Below are 21,958 nucleotides of genomic sequence, written 5' to 3'. Positions count from 1 at the left end.
AAGTTTGGCGATACTTGGTTGATCTTCGTGTTATGGATTTTTGAGATTTATCTGATACCAATTTATTGGTATCAGAGTGGGTGGATACCTGCTTTGGTGTTCTGGATTTGAGTGTTAGCCTAGTTTACTAATAAACTTGGGTATTTATTTTCGGAGCTACAGATTTCCATTATGTTTATGTTTCGGACTTCCGTTTCGGATTTATATGGACTTCCGATGATTTTCATGTTCAGAATTTTGAGGTCAGAAGTTGGGGACTGGACAGCGACGGAACATCTCCAGACGGCTTATAGGTATGATGTTTATTTTATGATAGTTATGACATGTATTAGCACTTTATCTTTAGTACATGTCTGGTTGTTGTAGCCCATATTACATGTGATGGGTTAGCCACTGATCTTGGTCGACCCTAATAGAGATCAAGGATTATAGTCTCTGGTGATTTTTCATATCATACCATCAGTAGTTTTAGCTTCTGTTACTACTAGTAGGAGATGGAGGCACATACCAGCCTCTGCTATTGTTAGCTGGGTAAAGGATGATACCTACATATTCCTGTTGACTTAGCCAGTAGAGTTTTTATACTCATATCTTTTGGATATTAGGGTACCTGATACGATGAAAATTGGTCATTGGGGAGTTATCAAGTTTGATCATTGTTGAGAATGGTTTGAGGTTGAGGGATATTGTGAGATCAGATATTGTGATATGTTGATTTCTAATGGTTTGTGAGAGTAAATGTTATGTGGTTGTCTGATGATCTATTACTGGATATTTGTTTTGATGATCTATTAGTGGATAACTATTTTGATGATCTATTATTTGGGTTGTTGTTGATGGTGACATAGTGAGTGTCATGTATGATAATCACAGGTTTGATGTTTATAGTTGGTGATCAGATTATTAATCGGGTGCTAGAGAGTTTACGGTTGAGTGTGCCCATGAGATTTTAATATATCTGGTTAGTTGTGGTTAATTAACAGGATGATAAAATTGATATTTGCTTCCTCTGATATTGGACTATGTGGATAAATAATGATTTGATGTTTTGAATGCTAACTTGCTCTCATGTGGAGTAGAGACTGATTCATCTGATATTATGTGGGTTGATATTTTTGAGGATAAAAATGAGAGTGTCTTGATGATCTTGAATTCTGACTTTATCTTTTGGGTCGTACACATTTATGCATATGGTATTATGTGGTTGGATATATCTTAGTTGCTTGTGGAGGATTAAGGTATTTTTGATTAGTTAGTAGATGAATGATTTAGTTTTTGTTGGTTGATCAGTAAAGGATTGCCATACTCTATTTTTAGAGGTTCGAACCTTTAGGTTATTTGTGCTTAGTTATGTATTTAGAGCACATTTGAGTACATGTTTTGTACTGACGTGGAAAGGACTGATTTAGCCATATATCATTATCGGCTTGGATTGGTTTAGAGGATCGATGTATCCTAGTCCGTGAAGACTTTGACCGTGGACTGTATATAACCTGGTGGGATAACTTAGAGGGTGCATTGGGATATGTGACCCCACTGATGTAAGGAAGTGTAGAGCAAATTGCTTAACACTTATCGGATATAATCGTTACTAGTGTATACTGGGAGAGTACATTTGGATTTATGATGATAAAAAAAAAAAAAATTCCCATTAGATATAGTCTTGGTAGTCTATGATATTGACTTGCAATGTTATACCATGGTGTGTATATCTTTCTTGTTCCGATACCAGTTCCTTTGAACCTAGAGCAGGGATGTTACTGGATGATTAGGCTGCTTTATTTTGGGTTGCTTTTGATTGATGTATTCATGCTTGATACATATGCATGAATTTTGTTTAGATATACCCGTAACCCATGAGTGTTGGTAGCATAAGGTTGGTCTCTTTGATTGAGCTGGTATGCTGATTTTGCATGTCTATGTTGGATGTATATTATGATTGTTATGTGTTGTAGGAGTCCTGTGGTAGACTGTCCATTTGCAAGTAGTATATGTATCCATGTTCTGATATGGTTTGAAAGTTCCTTGTGGATTATAGATATGTAGTTCGGTGTATGTATCTAGAAGTATTATTGAAGATATCTTGTTGATTAAATCCGAGATGTAGTATAAGTACATCGGTGGTGTTTTGATGGAGGTATTTTGTCGATTTAATCTGAGTTGGTATATGTACATATGTGTTTGGTGTGGTATCTCAGGTAACTTTTTGATTATGTTTGATTTGTGAGTGCACCTGGGTTTATGGAAGTATATGTTGGTTATACTCTTGGCATAGGTGAAGATATGTCATGTGAGTGTTGTTTGAGGTGTATTGTTGATTTTACCTACATTGATTTTTGCACACGTGTTCGGTATGTATTGTTGGAGGTATCATACTGATTATACCTGAGTTGTGAGTATGTTTGGTGTATAATAATTGGAGGATTTTGTTGATCATACATATGTTGTGTGAGCATGTGTGCTAGGTGCATACATTGGTAGCAGTATGATGATTCTACTTATACTGAATGCAGAATGTGCAGTGACTGCATCATGTCATTTGTTGAATTAACCCATCAACTAATTTTCCTATCAGTGGATGACTCACTAGGATGCTGATAGAGTTGATGATGGATTTGATTAGTTACTAGGTTGTTATATCCTAGGCTAACCACAGCGAATTGTGGTAGAGAGATCTTGTACAGTCTCTAGCTGGATAGTTAGGTGGCTTAGGGGTACTTAGGTATTGTTTTGTGGTGGAGCGTTGCTCCCACATATCACAGATTGCTGGTAGCGGAGCATTGCTCCTATATTTATTGCAGATATATATTTCAGATTATTTGTGGTGGAGTGTTGCTCCCACATATTGAGGATTTCCTGTGGTAGAGCGTTGCTCCCACATATGTGGTGTTTCCTGTGATGGAGCGTTGCTCTCACCCTGGAGGATTTATTCTTTGGTGATTTATGTTATTGATGATCAGATTTTTCGATTTATTATCGAAGATCTTATGGATAGGAATGTCTGTGATACGGACATTATGTGTCTTGGTTTTTGCCATATAGGCTTACAGTGCCTTAGATGTTTTCAGGGACTCGATGATCCTGGTATGTCGAGGATGTTTGGATAGGTTTCCATTATCTTTGTGGACGGTGTTGTGATCTATTACGGATCTGAGGTGAGTCACGTACACTACCTTTGCATAGATCTAGAGATGATTCGACGAGAACATCTATATGTGATTATCAGTAGTGCTGGTTTGGATTGTCTTTTGTTATGATGTTTGAGACACACGGTCACCAGTAGGAGTATACCGTGGTTCCACAGGAGATCGAGGTTGTTACTGTTGGAAGTAGACGGAGTCTATAGAAGAGGCTCGCAACTTCCTTTGTTTGGCTCGATATTTCCTGAGATACGTTGAGGGTTTCTCTTGGATTGCTATGTCACTGACACGCCTGACCTGTAAAGACGTGAAGTTCACTTGGACTGAGGATGACAAGACCAGCTTCTAGGAGCTGAAGCGGAGACTAGTGTCGGCTCCGATTTTTGAATTTTTACCTTCTGGAGAGGACGGATATGTCCTCTGCACCGACGCATCTATTCAGGGTTTGAGCGCTGTTCTGATGCAGCACGATATGGTAGTCTCCTATGCTTCTCGTCGGTTGAAGGAGCATGAGAAGATCTACCCTGTACATGATCTGGGCAAGTCGCCATTATTTTTGCCATAAAGATTTGGCGACATTATTTATATGGCGTTACATTTGAGATTCTCACTGACCATAAGAGTCTCAAAGATCTGTTTACTTAGAAGGAACTTAATATCCGACAGAGGAGATGGATGGAGTTCCTGAAGGATTATGACTGTACGATTGACTATCACCCGGGGAAAACTAATATGGTTGCCGACGCACTTAGCAGGAAGTCCGGAGGGACTTTAGCTTGCCACCGAGTTTTATTTACAGATTTGGTTCAGAGTTTCTCCGAATTAGACCTTGAGGAGCAGGGACAGACAGGAGCAAGGTATTTTTGGTTACCATGGTTGTTCAATCCTCGATCAGGATGAGGATTCAGGAGGCCAGGTAGGAGATCAGTATTTACGGTCCATTGGCAGCCGGATAGCTTCCGGGCAGCAAACTGAGTTTCCCCGAAATGAAGCGGGTATTATATACTTCCGAAGCAGATTGTGCGTATCTCAGTCTCATCTGGTTTTATGGGAGCTACTTCAGGAGGCACATCGCTCTCGATTTGCGATCCATCCAGGCGGGACCCGTATGTATCGAGACTTGAGACGTTCCTACTGGTGGAACGGCATGAAGAAAGACATCGCGGATTTCGTAGCTAGATGTCTTGTCTGTCAGCAGGTGAAGGCTGAGCACCAGAGACCTGCAGGATTACTTCAGCGGATTCCTATTCCTGAGTGGAAGTGGGATCACATTATCATGGACTTTGTGGTAGGGTTGCCGAGGACACGACGAGGTCATGACGCGATTTGGGTAATCATTGATCGATTAACCAAATCCGCGCACTTTTTAGCGATTCGGAGGACTGATCCCCTGGATCGATTGGCAGATGGTCCATACTATCGGACGGAGGATGTCAAAGGCGTAAGACTGCTAGAAGAGTTATGCTAACCGGAGTCGGAGACTCTTAGAGATCTCCATTTGCGACCATGTATTTCTGCAAGTTTCACCCACGAAAGGGGTGAAGAGATTGGCCTCAGAGGTAAGCCAGCTCCGTGATACATTGGACCTTTCCAGATCTCGGAAAGGATTGGAGCGGTAGCTTAGCGGTTGGCACCCCCACCGTTCCTGGCAGGAGTTCATGACGTATACCATGTGTCTATATTGAGGAGATACGTACCCGACCCGACATATGTACTGACAGATATCCTAGTTCCAGTTTAGCCTGACGTCACCTATGAGGAGATTCCGGTACTGATTCTAGACCGGAAAGAGCGTCAGTTGCGGAACAAGACTATCCGGCTGGTGAAAGTTGGATGACAGCATCATTCGGATGAGGAGGCTACTTGGGAGCTCGAGGATACTATCCGAGCTCGATATCCTCATCTTTTCACTTGAGGTATGTGATTTATTTACCGTTCAGCATCTACACTCTTTGCCTGTTGTTAGTACTTGCTGATGGTAGATGATGAAATTTGGGGACCAAATTTTTATTAGAGGGGGAGAATGTAAAATACCGGAAGTAGGCGAATATTAATAAGGGAATTTTTCAGAATTTTTGGAGATTTTTCGGGAATTTTTCGAAGCTCGTACGGACGAGTTGACGGGGATAAAAACGGGGTCCGGAAAAGCCTGTTTGGGCTACCCATTTAAGAGAGGAAAAGATTTATTTATTTATTTCTTTTTTCCTTTTCTTATTTATTTTTTTTTCTCTTTTTCTTACTCCTTCCCTTCTCTTCCTTCTCTCCTCTTCTAAGCCGATTCTCCTGTGCCTAGCGTCACCGCCGACGCCTCCTCCTCTGGTCCGACGAGACACCGCCGTCCGCCCCTCTCGGCCGGAAGCTAGCCTCTGCCCTAGCCACCTCTCGCCGCCACCACAGCCTACGCCGAAGCCTTAAACCCCCTGCTGCCGAAGCCCTAGCCGTCGGCGACGCACCGAGCCACCCCGATAATCTTCCTCCTTGCCTTAATAGCCGAGCCCTAGGTGCCGACGCCCCTCCTCACTGCTGCTGTGACGCCAAGCGCCACTGCACAGTAGTGCCGGCTGCCACCACTGTGCCTTGCCGCCGCGACTCCTCCTCTTGTGGGCTCGCGACACAGCCGACTCCCTGCTGCTGGTGCCCTAGCTTCGAACCAAGTCTTCTTCTCCTCTTCCGAGCGGCGGCAGCCGACAAGATCCTTTGCCCTAGTGCCCTCTGCCATTGATCAAGTCCCCGGTGAGGTTTAGTTTGGTTGGAAATTTTGTAGGTGCAAGGATTTTGATTAATTGTTGATCTGGTTTGTTGTGGTGTTGACCTTTTGATTCATTTCAATCCGATAATTGCAGTAGGTTGTGTTGTTTTGGTGGATCCGGAAATTGGGGTGCTGTGGGCTGCTCTTTGGTCCAGCAGCCACTACTTTTGGCAGTAGATCAGTGACCCCGACTGGGATATTGAGGTAAGGTTTAGGGTTTTGAACTTCGAGTAGATTGATTATGTTTATGTTTGGAATAGGTAGATTTGATTAGCTTTAGACTTTTAATCTAATGTTATGATTAGGGTTAAAGGGAAATTAACTCTAGTTAATTGTTGGATTTAATTTAGGAAGGTCGAGATTATGGTTTAGGGTTTATCCCTAAAATTGTTCTTAAGGATTTTATTTAGCTATTCGTTTAATTTGTAGCTAAATAAAAATGTATGTTTGATATCACAGGACTTTGACGCGAGACGAGTATCTCGGAGTCAGATTTGGACCATTTTATCGGAGGCGGGTACTTTTGACTTATGTCATTTGATATACATAGTAGTGAATTTAACAAGTTGCATTAATTATGTCCTTTATTTGTTTCGGTTAGTCACTACCCATTATCTGATACATGATTGATTGATTGCTTGATTTGCATCCCATGTATACTTTATTTGTTTATACATGCTTATAGGGGGTAGTGATATACCATGCTTCACCATGTTCCGGACCTAGGTTTTTATACCTTCTGTGTACCTTTGATTCGATATGATTCGTTGACCTAGGGTGCACTTTTCTATATATATGGATTAGGTCAGGATGTTTTTATGGTTATTGCCATGCACCATATGCATGATTGCATGCTGTGCGATAGTCCGCTCCATTATTGTTGAGCACATCACCAATTACATGGATCTGCACACACCACCACTCATGGGTTAGTGGTCGATTCAGGCAGAGTGTGTTGCAGCAGGGACTCTGTTAGGCACCGTTGGTCCGCTCATGGGTAGTGTGACACAACGTGTTATCCGGCAGGGATTCCTCCCCGTCATCGTGTACCGGGAGTTGAGAGCATTGCGCTCCCCCATTTATGATTTGGGGTAGGAGGATAGGTGTACTCCGACAGCATCCCGTCCACTCATCAGGAGTAGTGACGACAGAGTGCACGGTTGTCACAGCCCTACCCACTCTGCCTCACTATTGTGTGAGATGATCGACTGGCGTCAGGGGTGACCAGGACGCATCATTAGCATCATATGCATGATGCATTTATTGCTTATGTTTGTGTTTGCTGCATTTATATGCTGCATATTGTTTGGATACCTATGTTTGACATGCATACAGGATTTCCTTATCCCTCGGACTGTTTGACCTTATACTCAGGACCTGGTTATTATCCTGTTTACTTCAGATGCATTTTTATCTTTCTTATCAGGAGACTGTACGCATGATTAGTGCTAGGTGTTGTTTTCCTACTTTGTATATTAGTTGTACCTGCTGAGTGTTGGACTCACCCCGCCTCCATTGTTGATATTTTCAGGTTGATGCTGTCAGAAGAGAGTTCCAGTTGCTGGTCCCTGCAGACCTCGAGGATATGATTAGTCTTTTGGTTTTTCTTTCATAGACTATGTTTTGAACTTGTTTTGTTTTTGGATTAATCTACTTATGGACATGGTACGGATTTTATTATGTCGATGGATTTGGATTTGGATTTTATTCTACTACATGCCTGCCTAGACGACAGAAGAGGTGAGTTCATCGGTTTTTGAGCTTTACAAGTGTAGTTGAGTAGGGTGGTTTTCGAGTCAGTGTATTACTGCTTTGTTTGATTATATATAACTGCGTGGATGTTTGTGTGGTTGTGTTATATTTATTGTTATTATTCCAGCCGCATGTGGCTGAGGTATGGAGATATGTAGAAAGTTTCAGATTGTCCGCCGTACAGGGGAGATGCTGCCGAAATTTCTTCGGACGGGGACTCCTCTGGGGCGTGACATGTAAGGTATAAATATGAATAATAAATTAATTGATAAGATGCAATTAATGAGTTAGCATGATTTTTAGTAATGTGTATGCTATCATTAATTAATATTAACAATCTAATTTAATTTTTAAATTGATAAGTCACTCTCCTCTAGTGACTTACCTTAACTTACCAACTCTTCAGATATCTGGCCAGCTCGTCAACTTGTCTGGGCTTCATGCCAGCTATCCGGTCGGCCCGATGACTTAGCTGGACATGTCTCATACCAGCTATTCGGTCATCCTGTTGACCTAGATGGATTTCATGCCAAATATTCGACCAGCCCGTCGACCTATCTGGACTTTATACCAGCTATCCAGCTAGCCCGTTGACCTAGCTGGATTTCTTGTCAGATATCCGGTCAACCCGTTGACCAATCTGGACTTTTCCTACACACTCAATCAAGTCATTAGATGATAACACAATCTAACTTAACTTATTTATCATTCATTAAAACTTGAGTTAGACCGTTAGTGCAAACTGCACCAACACTAACTGCTTTGTATCAAAGTCATACATGGGATTTGGTTTTATGGCCACCAGGAAAATATACTATTGGTTCTCATTGGGTATATAAGATCAAAACTAAATCTGATGGATCTATCAAATGATACAAAGCTCGTCTTGTTGCTAAAGGTTATTCTCCGGAGTATGACATGGATTATGAGGAAACATTTGCTCCTGTTGCAAAAATGACGACTGTTCGTACTCTGATTGCTGTTGTTTTTATTTGTTGATGGAGAATATCTCAGATGAATGTCAAGAATGCATTTCTAAATGGTAATCTTTATGAAGAAGTTTATATGACACCTCCTCCTGGTATTTCACACCAACCTAGTGAAGTTTGCAAGATTCGTAAAGTGCTTTATGGTCTCAAACAAGCACCTCGTGCTTAGTTTGAGAAGCTCTCTTCAATTATTATTTCATTTGATTTTCATCTTAGTAATCATGATTCAACATTATTTGTCAGATATACGAATACATGTCATATTATTTTATCATTATATGTTGATGACATGATTATTACTGGTGATGATTCTGATGGAATTGTTTCCTTGAAGTCTGAGTTAGCTTATTGTTTTGCTATGAAAGAGTTGGATATACTACGCTACTTTCTAAGCATTGAGGTTGCTTATTCCCCGAAAGGTTATCTTTTATCTCAGTCAAAGTATATATCTGATCTGTTTGAGCATGCTCATCTTACTGATAATAGAGTTGTTGATACTCCTATTGAGACTAATGCTCAATATTCTCCATCTGATGACTCACCTTTGTCGGATCCTAGTTTGTACAAAACTATTGTTGGAAGGTTAGTTTATCTCACCGTGACTCGTCCAGATATTGCGTATGTTATTCATGTGGTTAGTTAATTTGTTGCTGCACAAACTACAGTTCATTGGACTGCTGTTCTTCGTATTCTCAAGTATCTTAGGGGCATTCAATTTCAAAGCCTTTTATTTCTTTCTACTTCATCTCTTGAGCTGCACGCATACTCTGATGCGGATTGGGCTGGTGATCCTACGGATCGCAAATCTACCACTAGTTTCTACATTTTTCTTGGTGATTCCCTTATTTCTTAGAAGAGTAAAAAGTAAGATATTATTTCTAAATCTTCCACAGAAGCTGAGTATCGTGCCATGACCTCAACTACTTGTGAGATAGTTCGATTGCGTTGGTTGCTTGCGGATATGGGTATCTCTCTTCATCAACTTACTTCGTTATATTGTGATAATCAGAGTGCTATTCAAATTACGCGCAATTTAATTTTCCATGAGCGGACAAAACATATTAAAATTGATTATCACATTCCTCGTTACCATTTTCAGATTGACATCATCACATTGTCTTTTATTCCTTAAAAGCTACATATTGTTGATATATTTACCAAGACACATTCCGCTTCACGTTTTTGTTTCTTATCTGACAAACTCTCAATGCTTCTAGCTATAACATCGTGAATTTGAGAGAGGATGTTAGATTATATAAATTTATTTGTTTATAACTTTCAGGGTAATTTGGTCTTTTTTTATATGTTTAGAATTTAGGATTTCTTAAAACTATATAAGATCTTATACTCTATATTTCTAAGAATTAATTTTAGATTTAATAATATGGTTAATTTTTTCTTTCTCTTAATTTCTACATAGAGTGCAACGGAAAAGATCGAGAGACCATAAATTAATTTTGATCCTTAGAGCTTAGAGGAGGGGAGGTTCCTCACTTGAATTTTGTATTATCTTAACATTTGAAGGGACAAAGGCCCCAACCCTTAACCTCATTTCTAAATTCTCTTTTTCCTTTTTGAATGTGGTTGCGCTTGTGTAGAAGAAAGAAAAGGGTAGGAATACCGCTCTAAATTTCAAGAGGAGAAATAATTGGAGCAAAGTCACATCTACTTAAAATTGGGCTAGTCGATGCTTTAAACTAAGCATGTGATTCTACGGTCATTCATTCGCGAGTACAACTCTATAATTTTTTTCTTTTGACTTAATCGAGCTCCTATTTAGATCCAATGAAGGCCAACTTTAGATTTGATTTTCATTCAAAGCCTATTTTAAAAAAAAATCAGCAATTTTAAAATCTATTTAAATTCAATGTGGACGATGCTATTGCCTCCGATTCGACCTCTAGATTTTCCTGGAGAAGTAGACAAAAACCAAGAGCGACGAGTGCGGGAGCCTTTGTCTCTTTGCCTGCCCTTTGTTGTCCTTCTCTGATCCCTCATTCCATGCATCAACTTGATTCAATTTTCGCTCTGATCGATGCCTTCCTTCTCATCCCGTGAAAAGCAAAGTAAAATTGCTGCCCCTTCTCACCCATCAGGAACAACCAACTCATGTATGAATTCGATCTATCCAACTTAATTGATCAACTTGCTCAGTTCCCTTGAATCACCTAATAAATTCCTCGACTATATCTGGTTTCTCTGTACAGGTAATCCATCTAGTCCATGCACCCCAAGCCACTCAACATTTACCAGGATTCCGTCCTATAATGTCACCTCAGTGTGTGTGGCCCCTATGCTGCTTCATCCGCAAGCCAAGTCAGTAAACACTAATCATGATTCATTACTGGCAACGCTGTAAATCACTTGGGCTGGAGAAAAAGTGCTGGTCGCTTTGATCTAATCCATTGCAGTATTAGGAACTGAATAGCATTGGAAAGAGATACTTTTTTTTTTTCCTGTAAGCCACAAATGAATGCCATTTATTAAATGACGGTGGTTCAACATTTTCAAGTTTGTGGGAGAAAAAGACACAAGTAGATTGAGGAAGGCACACAGGTCCACCTACAACTGACCTCAGCAATTAATAAATCCTTGATCAAAATGCTGAGCCCCGTTGTACTACTATAAATTTCTCAGCCAGGTGAAAGGAAATTAGATCCTGATCAAAATGCTCGGTTCAGATAGGGAATGCAGGTAGCTGATGAAGCCTCCTTTGTTCTAGAAAAATGAAAGATGATAAGTTGAGGACGATTGACTGTTTGAGAGGGAGGCTGCTGGCTGAGAGAGTGGCTTCTAAGGCTGCCAAGGAGGAAGCAGATAAGTTAACCATGAGGGCAAGTTCCTTTTGATTTTCTCTTCCTTTTTTTGTTTTCAATTTTACCTTGTAAATCTTGACGTTTAATTTCTGCAGTTGCGAGAGTTGGAGGGGAGGCTTGCTGAAGAGATCAAATGCAGAGACAGAGCTGAAAGGAAGCTGAAGAAAGCTATGAAGAAATTGGAATCTACCAAGGTTTTGGATGGGAACGATCAGATGGCAATGCCTTTGAGTTCAGTCAGTTCTTCATCCTCCCAGTGCCTTTCGGGCTTAGCGAATGCTGATATGCTGCAAGATGTCAAAATGAGGCCTTGCTTTCTGGGATCAAAGGATCTTGTTAGAGATGATGATGCCTCTGGGAGTTCAGTGGGGGAATCGGTACGAGATGACAATAAGTTGGCACTTGTTCCAGTAGGGGATCAACTGGATTTACAAGTTAGAGAAGTCGATGACATCGAGGACAATGTGCAGGGTGTTCTTATGGCACTGAGAAACGCCAAGGAACAATTGATTCGGTCATTAAGGATGAGAGCTGATATTTATTCATCGAGAGATTACTTAGCTTACCAGAGAATTAAACTGCTATAGCAAATTGGAGTCACAGGACTTGCTGGTTGTAAATAGTCTGTTCACTTATTTCTTTCGAGCGAGTGATTTGTCTTCATCCTCGTCGTCATCCAAATATATTTGTCTCAATTATTTAGGATTTTGTTACTTAAATTTCATACGACTGTGTTGTGAGATGTTTTTAAGTTGGAGTTAGATATTTAATTTATCGATTAATTTTTAAAAGTTATTTTAATTTTATAGAACTTTTCTATTAGTTATTGCCAAAAAATGGAACCGCCACCCTAGCGACCCCCTGACCCTGACCTCACAAGATTCCAGAGGGAGTAAATCACTGTTAATGCTGGGCAGGATAGGTGACTAGGGGTCAAAGGAATTTTTGACATAGCAGACCAGGGTTTTATCCCCGCGAGCAACTGGCGACCTTCGACCCCACGACTTCATTGGCAAGCTGCAAACACCTAACCAGCTGATCCAGCCCGTGGGGACACTTTTCTACTAGTTATTGATGAGGACAGAGGAGGGGGCTCTTCCGACGGGGTCAATGGCCAGGGTGGAGGTCAAAGTCAAGGTGGTCAACGCCCCGTCAGAAGTTCGAACGGAAGACCATGATGTCGGTCGGCCTAGGGCCAAGCCCGACTGACGGGAAACAAACACGAGCGGAAGTCAAAAGAACTTGCACGGAGCATCTCAGATCGCCCGGATAGAAGAGCCACGACCGAGCGGCTACCTTGCTCAGTCGGGCAACAGGAACACTAGTATCCCTCGACATCCTTTTGGAAGATGGTACCGCTAACAGGAGGCATGACCAGTGGGCAGATCGTACGGTGGAATCTTCTACTATCCTGTCAGAAGATGCATACATCCCGTTAAGATAGGGTGTGAAGAGCACTTTACTATTTGATCTTTTCATGGAAAACTTGAGAAAACGTGCTCGTATTGAGAAATGAGCCCACGAGCTACAAGAGCTCTACATAAAGGGGGTCCGAAGTAACCGATGGAGGTACGCAGAATTCACTACTCATGCTTATTCTCTACTGTTCTACTGTTGCTCCACTTTCTTGTTGCTCCGGTGATTGACTTGAGCATCTGAGAGTCATTGCCGGGGACCCCTTCCTCGTTTTGATATTGACGTTTATTGTGTTGCAGATCGGAGGATAGCCCACGTGTCACCCACTCAGTGTCCACATCCTCGGCTGCCATCCTCGATACTTTTGGACAGGATCAATTATTAAGATAAATAAAAAAAATATTCACAACAAACAGTTCATCCATCCAATATTTTTAGATTAATCGTCTACTAAAAATAAAAACTTTATCCATTAATTCATTAAAAATACTCTATCTTTAAATGCCAAAAATACTATGTAATAAATTTATTGATTGATATGATAGTATTTTAAATGAGTTTTTTATAAGGTACTTTTCCATTGTAATAAAAATAAAATATTCTAATATCTAGTAGAAAATTTTCATGAGTAAGTCGGTCATTAGTCAATTCAAAAATTTTAATACTAGATTTAAAAAATATATTGCCAAAGTAAAAAAAAAATCACAGAAGGATTACAATTTTTTTTCACACTTTAAAATTTTTAAGACACATTTTTAATAAAAAAAATTATAAAATATTAAAGAAATAAAAAAATGACATATTTGTCTTTGTATTTCAAACGGGAATTGTCCAAAGTGGCACCCAAAGTTTGGGATCTCCAAAACACACCCCAAAGTTTAAAAATATCTAACATTTTGTATATTTTCCCCAATTTTCTCATTTTACCAATCTCAAATCTGATTTTTTTTCCTAGTTCCTCCTTTTTTTTTTCTCTCTCTCTCCTATGGATATAATTTCCCTTCTTTATCATTTCTTCTCTTTTCTCGATGTTGAATCAGCATTACAACGGATCTAATCTTATTTAGATCAAGTCCAATGTGTATAATTTCTTAGAACCCAGATCCAATTGAAACTCATTGATGGATCTAAATAGATTTAATTAAAACTCATTGATAAATCTACATAATATTGACACACTTCGGAGCTAGGGGAGTAAATAGCATGTTGCGCTTGTTCACTTGCTTCGGTGGTGATGATTTACAACGGAATACTTGAACCTAAGTTCTCCAATGCTAACAATAGGATTTACTTGGTATCTACCTCAAGAAGAAGTAATTAATCTAAGGATTCACACACAACACATTCTCCACTATGTAAACAACTTTTTCTTGAAAACAACCGAAGATGGAGAAACCTCGTATAACTAAAAAAAAAGGAAATATAACTCGAAACAATGAAACAAATGTAAATACAAATCGAAAATGATTTGACACTTTGAACCTTGAATCCTTGAGCTTCTCTTGCTTTAAATGCCTCTTGAAGATGAGAAATGCAGCAACACTTTTCTTCCCAAGAGTTCCAAGAATTGGCATGAAGGGATGTGGAGAAGAGATGTAGCGTTAGAACTTGTCGTCGCCTTTATATTGCGCTTTTAAGGATTCGAATTGATTGAGACCTGCGTAACGGTCATATCTCAATCGATTGGGTAGTCTTGAATCGATTAACCGATTGATTTAGAGCACCTCTATGCTCTCCCTGAAAAATTTCAAAATCAATTGACTAATCGATTCCGACTTCCTCGCATCCTTGCGAGAAATCCAGTCCCAATCGAGGGGAACCTCTCTGTGCTTGAGAAAATGTCTCCCCAATCAATCGGTTGATTGATTGGGTTGCCTTCGCTTGCAACACACTCTCAATCGATCGACTGATCGAGTAGGCTCTGGTTCAATTGTTTACTCGATCGATTGACCAACCCTTAACTTGCCTAACATAAATCTAGAATTTTCAAACCCAATATCCGATCAACCTTAACCTGTTGGAACTCCTCATTGCCTAACATCCGAGATCAACCTTAATCTGCTGGGACTTTTTCACCAAGTGTTCAGTCAATCTTTTAACCCACTTGGACTTTTCTTCTTGTGTCAAGTATCTAGTTAATCCTTTAATCTACTTGAGCTTCCAATCACCAGATGTCCAGTGATCCTTGACCCACTTGGATTTTCACTGCTTGACTTCACTCATCAGGTTTTTCCATTGCCTAACTTCACTCACTAGGACTTCTCGCCACATGGCTTCACTCACCGGGACTTTCACCTAGCTTCACTCATTAGGTTTTTCCTTTTGTCTGACTTTACTCACCAAGACTTTTACCTAGTTTCACTTACTAGGATTTTCAACTGTTTAGCTTTATTCACTAAGACATTCACCTATCTTCACTTATTAGGATTTTTAACTGTCTGACTTCACTTACTAGGACTTTCTCCTAGTCTCACTTACTAGAAATTTTCTTCTGCCTGACTTTACTCATCGAGACTTCCCAACTGTCTAGCTTCACTCACTAGGACTTCTCACACCAAGTGTCCGGTCAACACCGATCCACTTAGATTTTCCTTTTCTGCTAACCTTCCTATTGGATTTGCCCTTGCCTAACTTCCAATTAGGACTTTTTCAGTCAAGTATCCGGTCAACCTTGACCTACTTGACTTTTCTTCTTCTACCAACCATCCTATTGGCCTTACCCTTACCTAACCTCCAGTTAGGACTTTTCCAGTCAAATATCCAGTCAACGTTGACCTACTTGACTTTTCTTCTCATGAAACTGGTCAAATTTTGACTAGAAGGGAATTAAACAATTCTCCCAAATGAGCGATTGCACCTGTAATCTCTATATATTATCAAACATCAAAATTCAAATATCAAAACTCAAACTTAGTCAGCCTGATCAACCTTGACTCAGGGGATATTGTGCCAACACATAAATTCGATTTGATTTGATTCAAGTCTTGTGTGGAGGGGGGGGGGGGGTTTGAGCCTGTAAGAAGTCCAACGGTACTTTCTATTATTTATTTTCACTTCTCAAAGATGTTATAATATTATGCTAACTTTCAGCTAAAATAATCTTTGGTAAATCAAGTCTATGTTGGACATTATCTGAATTATACCATACTCGTGACAATGTAAATTAGCACCATTAGCAGTGTTAATGTAATTAAAGTGTTGATTTTTAAAAATTAGTATCTAAATAGCCATTGATAATACGGTAATTTACCAAAAGGCGCACTTGAAAATCTGAATTTACCAAAAGGTGTACACTACTTTGGTATTTACCAAAGAGCGCACTTTGTTAAAAGCATTTCCTATTTTACCCTCATGATAATTTGACTTTTTCTATTGTTTTTCTTTTCTTCATTATATTTCTCTCACTTCTCTCTCTCCTCTATCGGCAGAATATAGGAATAACATTAGTCAATCTTTAATCACATTTTAATACATTTGAAGAAGCCAAAATAAATAATGGACACCAAATTTGGACTCCTTGCAATTTTAGAAATCCACAGGAACTTAAATGGGTGCAATCGGAGCTTTCTAGGTCGATCAGTGAGTTTCGGTCAAAACCCACTGATGGACCTAGAGAGCTCAGTTTCTATGGATTTCTAAAATTACAAGGAGTTCAAATATCTATACATTATTTATTTTGACTTTTTATAGATGTTAACAAGCAAAATCAAAGAATCGACATAAAAGTCCATGTTGGGCCTGATATCATTCCATATCAGGCCCACGTTAGGCCTGATTGGAGTCCATATCAGGCCCAATGTGGGTTTTTTTTGCTGATTCTTTGATTTTGCTTGTTAACATCTATAAAAAGCAAAATAAATAATGTACACCAAATTTGAACTCCTTGTAATTTTAGAAATCCATAGAAACTGAAATGAGTGCAATCGGAGCTCTCTAGGTCCATCAGTGAAGCTCCGATTGCACCCATTTCAGTTTCTATGAATTTCTAAAATTACAAGGAGTGAAAATATGATGTCCATTATTATTTTTGGCACTCCTAATGGTGGACCAGAGGTTTTGAAAAACCCTAAATCTCTCTTTCTTTTTTTTTCCTTTTTTTTTGTTTAGGCATGATATGAAGAGATATCATGCCCACGTTGGGCCTGATATCTCTTCATATCAGGCCCAATGTGGGCCTGATATCTCCCCATATCAGGCCCAATGTGGGCCTGATATGGGAGAAATCAGGCCTAGATACAACAAAAAATAAAAAAATAAAAAAAAAGAAATAAAGAGAGATTTAGGGTTTTCAAAACCTCTGGTCCACCACTAGGAGTGCCAAAAATAATAATGGACACCATATTTTCACTCCTTGTAATTTTAGAAATTCATAGAAACTGAATGGGTGCAATCGGAGCTTTGGTCGATAAGTGAGTTTGGTCAAAACCCATGGACTGAGAGCTCTTGGACCCATTTCGCTTTCATGATTCTAAAATGCAGGAGTTCAAATATGGTGTCCATTATTTATTTTGACTTTATAGATGTTAACAAGTAAAATCAAAGAATCGACATAAAAGCCGTTGGGCTCGATATCATTCTATATCGGGCCCGTTGGGCTTTAAGTCTATATCGTGCCCAATGTGGGTTTTACCGATTCTTTGATTTTACTGTTAACATATATAAAGTCAAAATAAATAATGAACACCATATTTGAACTCCTTGCGATTTTAGAAATCCATGAAAGCGAAATGGGTGCAATCGAGGCTCTGGGTCCATCGGTGGGTTTTGGCCGAAATTCGATCGATCTGAAAGCTCGGTGCACCCATTCATAATTCTAAAATTACAAGGAGTGAAAATATAGTGCCCATTATTATTTTTGGCACTCCTAGTGATAGACCAGAGGTTTTGAAAAACCCTAAATCTCTCTTTCTTTCTTTTTTTTTTTTGTTTATTTCATGATGTGTTATGTCTTTATATCTTGTTGTATCTAGGCCTGATATCTCCCCATATCAGGCCCAATGTGGGCCTGATATGGGAGATATCAGGCCTAGATACAACAAAAAAAAAAAGAAATAAAGAGAGATTTAGGGTTTTCAAAACCTCTGGTCCACCACTAGGAGTGCCAAAAATAATAATGGACACCATATTTTCACTCCTTGTAATTTTAGAAATTCATAGAAACTGAAATGGGTACAATCGGAGCTTTCTAGGTCGATCAGTGGGTTTCGGTCAAAACCCACTGATGGACCTAGAGAGCTCCGATTGCACCCATTTCAGTTTCTATGGATTTCTAAAATTACAAGGAGTTCAAATATGGTGTCCATTATTTATTTTGGCTTTTTATAGATGTTAACAAGCAAAATCAAAGAATCGACATAAAAGCCCACGTTGGGCCTGATATGGAATCATATCAGGCCCAAAGTGGGTCTGATATCATTCCATATCAACCCCAACGTGGGCCTAATATCATTCCATATCAGGCCCACGTTGGGCCTGATTTGAGTCTATATCAGGCCCTTTGATTTTGCTTGTTAACATATATAAAAAGTCAAAATAAATAATGAACACCATATTTTAGAAATCCATAGAAATTAAAATGGGTGATCGGGCTCTCTGGTCTATCGGTGGGTTTTGGCGAAACCCATCGATCGATCTGTGCTCGACCCATTTCATTCTATAATTTCTAAAATTACAAGGAGTGAAAATATGATGTCCATTATTATTTTTGCATTCCTAGTGGTGGATCAGAGGTTTTGAAAACCTAAATCTCTCTTTATTTCTTTTTATTTTTTATTTTTTTTGTTGCGATATCTCTCGTATCAGGCCCACATTGGGCCCGATATGGGAGATATCGGCCAACGCTTAACATGATATCTCTTCGTATCAAGCCTAAACAAAAAAAAGAAAAGAAAGAGAGATTTAGGGTTTTCAAAACCTCTGGTCTACCACTAATAAAAAATAATGGACACCATATTTTCACTCCTTGTAATTTTAGAAATTATAGAATGAAATGGGTGCAATCGAGCTTTACAGATCGATCAATGGGTTTCAAAATCGACGGATCTGAGAGCCCGATCGCACCCATTTCGCTATGGATTTCTAAAATGCAAGGAGTTCAATATGGTGTTCATTATTTATTTGACTTTTTATATGTTAACAAGCAAAAATAAAAATCGGTAAAAGCCCACATTGGGCACGATATGACTCAAATCGGGGCGGCGTGGGCCCGATATGGAATGATATCAGGCCCTTGGGCTGATATGATTCCATATCAGGCCCAACGTTTTATCGATTCTTTGATTTTGCTTGTTAACATCTATAAAAAAAATAAATAATGGACACCATATTTGAACTCCTTGCATTTTAGAAAAATGGGTCCAATCGGAGCTCTCTAGGTCCATCAGTGGGTTTTGATCGAAACACACTGATCGACCTAGAAAGCTCCGATTGTATCCATTTCAGTTTCTATGAATTTCTAAAATTACAAGGAGTGAAAATATGGTGTTCATTATTATTTTTGACACTCCTAGTGGTGGACCAGAGGTTTTGAAAACCCTAAGTCTCTCTTTATTTTTATTTATTTTTTTTTTTTAATTTTTTGTTGTATCTAAGCTTGATTTCTCCCATATCCGGATATGAAGAGATATCAGGCCCAACGTGGGCATGATATCTCTTCATATCATGCCTAAACAAAAAAAAAGGAAAAAAAAAGAAAGAGAGATTTAGGGTTTTTCAAAACCTCTGGTCCACCATTAGGAGTGCCAAAAATAATAATGGACATCATATTTTCACTCCTTGTAATTTTAGAAATCCACAGGAACTTAAATGGGTGCAATCGGAGCTTTCTATGTCGATCAGTGGATTTCGGTCAAAACCCACTGATGGACCTAGAGAGCTCCGATTGCACTCATTTCAGTTTCTATGGATTTCTAAAATTAAAAGGAGTTCAAATATGGTGTACATTATTTATTTCGACTTTTTATAGATGTTAACAAGCAAAATCAAAGAATCGGCAAAAAAACTCACATTGGGCCTGATATGGACTCAAATCAGGCCCAACGTGGGCTCCGATTATTTGATTTTGCTTGTTAACATCTATAAAAAGTCAAAATAAATAATGTACACCATATTTGAACTCCTTGTAATTTTAGAAATCCATAGAAACTGAAATGAGTGCAATCGGAGCTCTCTCGGTCCATCAGTGGGTTTTGACCGTAACCCACTGATCGACCTAGAAAGCTCCGATTGCACCCATTTAAGTTCCTGTGGATTTCTAAAATGGTAAGGAGTCCAAATCTGGTGTCCATTATTTATTTTGGCTTCTTCAAATGTATTAAAATGTGATTAAAGATTGACTAATGTTATTCCTATATTCTGCCGACAGAGGAGAGAGAAAAAAGAAAAACAATAGAAAAAGTCAAATTATCATGAGGGTAAAATAGAAAATACTTTTAAAAAAGTGCGCTGTTTGATAAATATCAAAATAATGTACGTCTTTTGGTAAATTCAGATTTTCAAGTGTATCCTTTGGTAAATTACCGTTGATAATAAAAGTTGATAGCCCCTCCACTACCGGAAGGGAGATGAATTATAAGGGGATTCACCTAGTCACAACAGGGTACGTAAGGAAGGGATAAGACATTGCATGAATCAATTATGCCAGTTAGCTGGGGCTTTCGTCATAATAAGCCATCGTTATTGCAAACGTATAGGAAAGATAGCAAAAGAGAAGAGAGGATAAAGAAAAAAAACATAGAAAGAGAAGAGAGTATAAAGAAAAAAATAAGATAGTATCTTTAGGAGAGAGAAAAGACAAAGAGAGAGGGCGAAGAAGATCAAATTTCACAGAAAGGTAAAATAGGAAAAAGATATACTTTAGGGCATTTTCAAAACATAGGGATTCTTTGGTCAATTGCAAGCTCTGGATGCGTGCCTTTAGGGCAATTCTCATATTTCATTTTTTTTACATTTAAAAAACAATTACAATCAAATATCTTTCTGATAATTTCAATGGTAATTCCTTTTTTTTCACAAAGTATTTTTTTTAACTAATCCACCCACGGACTAATTCATGTAACTTGCCATCTCAGCGATCCCCGTGCCGCAGTTATAGCCATTGCCAGCCCTCCACCTCACCGATCCGTGTCTACGAAAAATGATCCAAATCTAACCGTCGATCTCAACAAATCAATGGAAGACATCACCTAAAATTTCGCAACGGAGGTCTCCAAGCTCGTGCCTCAGCCGCTATAAAACTATCGCCAGATCCACTTGATCGCGCAACACCGAGTGCGAGATTCTCCGTTCTTGAGCCATTCAGGTTAGCTCTCGCTTCTCCCTACCCGTTTCTAAATCTTTTGCCTCAAATTATTTCCTTCTCAAAAGCTTTTTCTCGTCAGATTTTGCCATCTGAGATTCGTCGGAGGCGAGGCGAGGCGATGTCGGGGCGTGGAAAGGGCGGCAAGGGTTTGGGTAAGGGTGGGGCTAAGCGCCATCGCAAGGTGCTCCGCGACAATATCCAGGGCATCACCAAGCCTGCGATTCGCCGACTGGCAAGGAGGGGCGGCGTAAAGCGTATCAGCGGCCTCATCTACGAGGAGACCCGTGGCGTCCTCAAGATCTTCCTAGAGAACGTTATCCGCGATGCGGTGACCTACACTGAGCACGCGCGCCGGAAGACTGTCACCGCCATGGACGTAGTATATGCTCTAAAGAGGCAAGGTAGGACTCTGTATGGTTTCGGTGGTTAGGGTTTTGTCTTTGACAAAAGTCTTGCTGTCAAGAAATTGGAAAACTTGTGGTTTCATATTAGAATTGCAGGATTAGGGTTTTTTTTGGTCCAGCCATGCTTCTAGAACTTGTGTCCATGTGTAACTGCTTGTTTTTCTTACCTTCAAGTGATCTGCTCATTGTTCTCTTGTTGGTGCATTTTTATTTTTTTCTGCGGTATTCTGGAGGATTAACTGCAATTGACTAGTATTGTACGATCTTTTCTATTTTATTTTCGGTTTCTTTCTTGAGGATCTTAGGCATTGTGGTAAAAGAAATACGTAATCATAAGTTGAATAATATTAAAAAAGGGATTTGATATAATAAATCAAATCTAAAGGAAATGCA

The 21,958-nt window shown here is 39.4% G+C and overlaps 2 protein-coding genes and 1 long non-coding RNA gene across 3 annotated transcripts; all 3 read left to right on the top strand.

Annotated features, from left to right (window-relative positions):
- Positions 1-5,700: 5,700 nt before the first annotated feature.
- Positions 5,701-6,407, top strand: LOC121999914. Its single transcript, XR_006116824.1, has 3 exons — positions 5,701-5,873; positions 5,984-6,093; positions 6,349-6,407. It is a non-coding gene; the product is annotated as an uncharacterized LOC121999914 (long non-coding RNA).
- Positions 6,408-11,145: 4,738 nt separating this feature from the next.
- Positions 11,146-12,170, top strand: LOC121999913. Its single transcript, XM_042554537.1, has 2 exons — positions 11,146-11,464; positions 11,542-12,170. Exons 1-2 carry the CDS (start codon positions 11,357-11,359, stop codon positions 12,031-12,033), a joined length of 600 nt encoding a protein of 199 aa, XP_042410471.1. The 5' UTR covers positions 11,146-11,356; the 3' UTR covers positions 12,034-12,170.
- Positions 12,171-21,036: 8,866 nt separating this feature from the next.
- LOC122000961 (histone H4) lies at positions 21,037-21,757 on the top strand. Its single transcript, XM_042555481.1, has 2 exons — positions 21,037-21,161; positions 21,241-21,757. Exon 2 carries the CDS (start codon positions 21,280-21,282, stop codon positions 21,589-21,591), a length of 312 nt encoding a protein of 103 aa, XP_042411415.1. The 5' UTR covers positions 21,037-21,161; positions 21,241-21,279; the 3' UTR covers positions 21,592-21,757.
- The last annotated feature ends 201 nt before the right edge of the window (positions 21,758-21,958 follow it).

The sequence above is a fragment of the Zingiber officinale genome, chromosome 7A (assembly GCF_018446385.1).
Source record: "Zingiber officinale cultivar Zhangliang chromosome 7A, Zo_v1.1, whole genome shotgun sequence".
Lineage (NCBI taxonomy): Eukaryota > Viridiplantae > Streptophyta > Magnoliopsida > Zingiberales > Zingiberaceae > Zingiber > Zingiber officinale.
Note: the sequence above shows the minus strand (reverse complement) of the source record. Positions and strands in the feature narration are given on the sequence as shown.

Coding starts and splice junctions, on each gene's coding strand:
- LOC121999913 (XM_042554537.1), top strand. CDS start 11,357: ATGAAAGATGATAAGTTGAGGACGATTGACTGTTTGAGAGGGAGGCTG. Junction 11,465..11,541: donor CAGATAAGTTAACCATGAGG/GCAAGTTCCTTT, acceptor TAATTTCTGCAG/TTGCGAGAGTTGGAGGGGAG.
- LOC122000961 (XM_042555481.1), top strand. CDS start 21,280: ATGTCGGGGCGTGGAAAGGGCGGCAAGGGTTTGGGTAAGGGTGGGGCT.